Below are 4,678 nucleotides of genomic sequence, written 5' to 3' on the forward strand. Positions count from 1 at the left end.
AGCTATCTTAATTTTGGTTTTGTTCCACATTGTCAGCTGTTTGGTGCAAGGTTGGAGTTGAGTATATCGCACATACTTCTTACATATAGTATTGACGTCAGCACCGGTATCCAATTGAAATCGTACCGTGCAACCATTTACTTGAAGTAAAGCAGTCAGTCTGTCTTTTCCATCGTGCACGGCATGCAAAAATTCTTGTTCGGGTTCATTTTCCACCTCTCGTAATGTAGCTTGCTTATCTTCAATGCAGTGAACTCGTGATCGACATTTTGATTTGAAATGATTCAAACCATGACATTTTGCGCATTTCTTCCCATACGCAGGACAAAATGATTTTCCACGTTTATGGCTTTTACCACAAAAGTTGCACTCTGACAGGAGTGATGTGTGACGACGGATTCCTCTGTTGGCATATTCATGCTTGTTTCTACTGACTTTTTGTACTGTACCATCTTCAACTTGCATTTGTTGCGATTGTGCACCAGACGAATCAAAAGAACGACAGATTTGAATGGCTCTGTCAAGAGTGAGGTCATTTTCTCTTAGTAGCACTTGGCGCACCTTATCAGGTACAGTATAGATGATCTTGTCACGCAGCAGGCGACTTTTCATGTCTCCAAAATTGCAGGTTTGCGCACGACTTCGAAGCTCTATTAAAAAGTGATCAAAGTTGCCTGTTGACCATGTGGCTCTCCAGAATTTGTATGCTTCAAGGGACTCATGCTGCCTTGGGTTGCAATATGCGGCCATTTTGTTGAACAGTTCTGCCGGGTCGTCCTTGTCTTGACCTGTTGTGTAAATGAAGTGTTTGGCTACACTTATCATACCAGATCCAGCACAATTAAGAATGGTTGATCGCTGAACTTTGTTAGGTTTTGCATCAGCTCCACTGGCTATAAGATAGACTTCTACCTGTTCTTTCCAACGTCGGTAGTCTTCCGCTAAAGACGCTGAATGTATGTCTAAAGGTTCTGGTAACCGTAATCCTTCCATTGCGCATGGATACTATCAGGAAATAGGCTAGTACGGTACAGTATTGTAGGTCTATGATAGTATACTTCGTACGATCAACTTGTTACAACACAGGATTCGCTGCCACCATGTTAATATCGCTACTCTTGTGATATTATGTGTTGAACAAAGTCGATAAGACGTTCGGCAGAATCTCTTGTATTTAGACAGTCTTGAACATGAACGTTATTACTCCACATACGAATCACAATGCACAACCAAGAAAGCACATGGCTGTAGCATGGCCAACATAGAAATCTTATTAATTAGTTTATACCTATCAACACCTGCGATAAGGTCTATTTGTGATAAAGGACAGTGTGTCCAAGAACTCGGAAGACAAAACTTCCTACTGGTCGATACGATTCTAGCAGATGTACTCCCGGTAAAACAATGTTGTCTGAAATGAGGTGGCCGTATAGACTGTGGCCGTTTTGATCGCGATATAGGATGAGAGGACGTTGGCTAAATGCCAGGGTTGCTTTCACGTTGGCCTGTCGAGTGGTTGATGTTGGGCGTGAGTTTCTGGCCCCTCTGAAATGAGATATCTTTTAAAGCTGCTGTTGTGCCGCTTGCATTAGGAGGTTCCCTCTGCTCTTTTGCAGGAGAAAGTGTGAAACCGGGCCGAGTTTAGTTATATGTCTTCAATTTATGTTTGCTAATTGTGTTTGGCACCAACCTGCAAATTGATCATGCGTTTGTAGAGGTTGCTAGTTTGTCGAGGTTGTTGGAATGCAGGGGTTGATGCCGACAGATGCAGATGCAGAGTTTATCGATCTTATCTTACGTTATTGACTTTAGCTAACCTACTACATTAATATCTGACTCTATTGTTGCGTGCGGTTAGAATTCTCTAACCTTATTGACAGCCCAACTTTCTTATTATTTTATAACAAATACAGTTTACCAGAAAAGGCTTTTATTGTAGGTGCTGTACACTTTCTCAATATTACGCATAACCAGAAGTATAGCAAAACCACTGCTATTAAGATGTCTATTGATTTGCAATCACCACGACTACCGTAGTACGGTATTACATCTGTCTATAACTTTACGTCTGCCCCATCTTGCACAGAAGTTCGAGCTTATAAAACATTGTGCGATGTGCCGGAAATATATGACAAAAAAGGCATGAACATTTCAAAGCGTGTGAACGAGAAAAACAGTGCGTTTGCAATGCAATTTACATTCGGTTAAAGCTGGAAACAGTTTCTTGGAAGCGACTTGGTAACGTACAAAAAGGAGTTTTCACACGAAGTTATTCGTAGCAAGTTTACAAATATTCAAACGATAATTGCAGTGTTTATGAAAGCTAGTTCATTAACTCAAATAAGTAACTATGATAGCGAGATGAGGGTAAAGTTTCCTTGGACGTTGTGCTTATTTACACTCCCGCATCCGGACCTTTGTGGAGTCGCGGAAGGAGACAAGGAGAAATGAGTTGGGAATGGAATGAGTAAGGAAGACGAGGAGGGAATGAGTGGCGGCGGTACATTGCTTCCGAGGTGGTTCATAAGCCTGGAATCAAATATTAGAGAATGTTTAAAAATGTGCCACAGCCGGTAAAGACCCAACATAAAAATAATTTACAAGGTCTTGTGAAAACATTTGTCTTGATAAACTCACCTCGTTTTAACGTCGGGCTGAATTCCTGCGTTTGTGTTCTCAAGAGTGTGAGAAACCTCGTTTTTACATTCCACAAATCCGCTTCTGTATTTACTCGTGACTCTTGGATCAATCGCCTTCGCTGCGTTCAATGTCTGTCCCTGAAATTCTTTCAAATAGCGAACAGTCATTTCTAGAATATCAGCCTTTTCCAATTTTGAATGCCTTTGTCTTTGCTGAAGAAACAACTATATAAATAAAAAAAAAATGAGATTAACTGTTTTGCAGACTTTGAATTATGTTTCTTAATTTGTAATGACCATTTTTTTCATTTGCAGAAGGCCTACGTTTGTCTTTTACACTTGGCACTGCCACAGTATGAAACACTGTAACGATTTTGTTTAAATACGAGGAGAAAAAAATTACTTACCTGTATTCCTAAAATGTTGAGGAGAATACTTATCAGTTCATTCAGACTGTTTTTAATCCTCTTGCGTCGGCTTTTATCCTTAAGCAGTTTTGAAGTCTGTAACAATAATTTCATTGTAAGTTTATCGTTGACTGTATATAAGTATTACGAAACGCTTCAAGCGGACGCCGTAATCTGGCGATGGTTGCACCCTAAACATCGGGAAAATTTTACTTACTCTTCAGTCATTTTTCATTACGGATCCCGAGGAAACCATTTGTACGTTGGTGGTATCCTCGTACACTCTAGTATCCACTAACTGTTTGCACAAAGACGGCAAATAGCAGGTCTTTCATTTCATACTAATTTTAATTAATGTTTTGTACTGATTTCACCTGATTTCACATTAACTGAAAAATTTACTTTGGCCCTTTCGTAGCGAAGTATGAAGTATTAATCTAATTCTCCTCGCACTTATTACCAGGGTTCATAACTAGGTGTTGTAATCTCAAACCTTAAAAAGAGTTAGATTCTCACTATATTACACAAAATGAAGTAAATTTCTATCATTATTACAGTCGAAACCTATGAAATGCGTCTAAGTGGTTCTCAACCGGGGGTCCGCGGACCCCCAAGGGTCCGCGAAACGTTTTCAGGGGGTCCGTGAGAACTTCGAAATTTGCAACATAAAGTAAGAGTTTTTAAAAAGTTTTTGCTGTTGATCATTGCTGTTTGAAATAGGCTTGAACTTTTGCTTAATTGCCTATTGTGATGGGACAATACAAAAGCTTATTGAGATTTATCACCCGCAGGGAAGGCCTATTGTGATGCAATAGATTGCGGATTATACGAGAAGACAGCTGCATACAGTGATTTTGATGTATATTCGATAAATTGTATATATTGTGTATTCCCATTAAGTGTATGAAATAAATAAAAATATCCGCATAGTTTGATGTTATTTTGATTGAATAGCGCAGTTGTGCACCAAGACTATTAAGTAAAACTAAGCAAAGAAACATTTAAGTCACAGCGGTAAAATCTTTATTCCCCAGAGAGAATTATAAATTCCAAATTGGCCGAGACCTATTAGGCGTAACTTTTTTCCCATACTGAATGTGATCAATCAAAGGTTGTTTATGAAGAGAACAAGTTTTTAAAATATAATATAACTTCAGATAGCAAATAGCACAGCCGAAACATTTACCGACTTTGCTGCAGTTCTTCGTTGTTTCAGTTCGGTCAGTCCTCAAATCGCTACCGTTAAAATTGAACTAAAATTCAATAGTAAAATTGATAACTTTCTGAATCGTTGCTTTTTGTGTCACCCGCTGTGGTTTTGAATCATTGTTCAATGTTTACTAATTTCTTTAGTCACTGGAGTTGCTTTTATAAAACATTGCAGCCAAAGTTTTCAGTTTTCACTGTTTGAAGACAGAAAACCTTTAAGTTCTGTGGTAGCTAGAGTTCTGTGTTAGATATTTTCAGTGGTAGTTAGAGGTTAACACGTTGATTAGTTTTTATCTATTTTACAAATAACCGCATCTGCTGATCAAGAAACGCATAATAACGTAGGTTACTTTCATAACGCTATTTCATAGGTCGCTAAATAAATAAATTTAATAAGTAAATTTGTCAGTTAATGTGCTCAGG

At 38.6% G+C, this 4,678-nt stretch overlaps 1 protein-coding gene across 1 annotated transcript; it reads right to left on the minus strand.

The window, feature by feature from the left end:
• Positions 1–2,348: 2,348 nt before the first annotated feature.
• On the minus strand, positions 2,349–3,381 carry LOC143448765 (transcription factor HES-1-B-like). Its single transcript, XM_076948629.1, has 4 exons — positions 3,346–3,381; positions 3,047–3,142; positions 2,638–2,864; positions 2,349–2,529 (listed from the first exon to the last, which is right to left on the minus strand). The coding sequence occupies exons 1-4, from the start codon at positions 3,379–3,381 to the stop codon at positions 2,349–2,351; spliced, it is 540 nt and encodes a 179-aa protein (XP_076804744.1).
• Positions 3,382–4,678: the final 1,297 nt, after the last annotated feature.

The sequence above is a fragment of the Clavelina lepadiformis genome, chromosome 1 (assembly GCF_947623445.1).
Source record: "Clavelina lepadiformis chromosome 1, kaClaLepa1.1, whole genome shotgun sequence".
NCBI classification, from domain to species: domain Eukaryota; kingdom Metazoa; phylum Chordata; class Ascidiacea; order Aplousobranchia; family Clavelinidae; genus Clavelina; species Clavelina lepadiformis.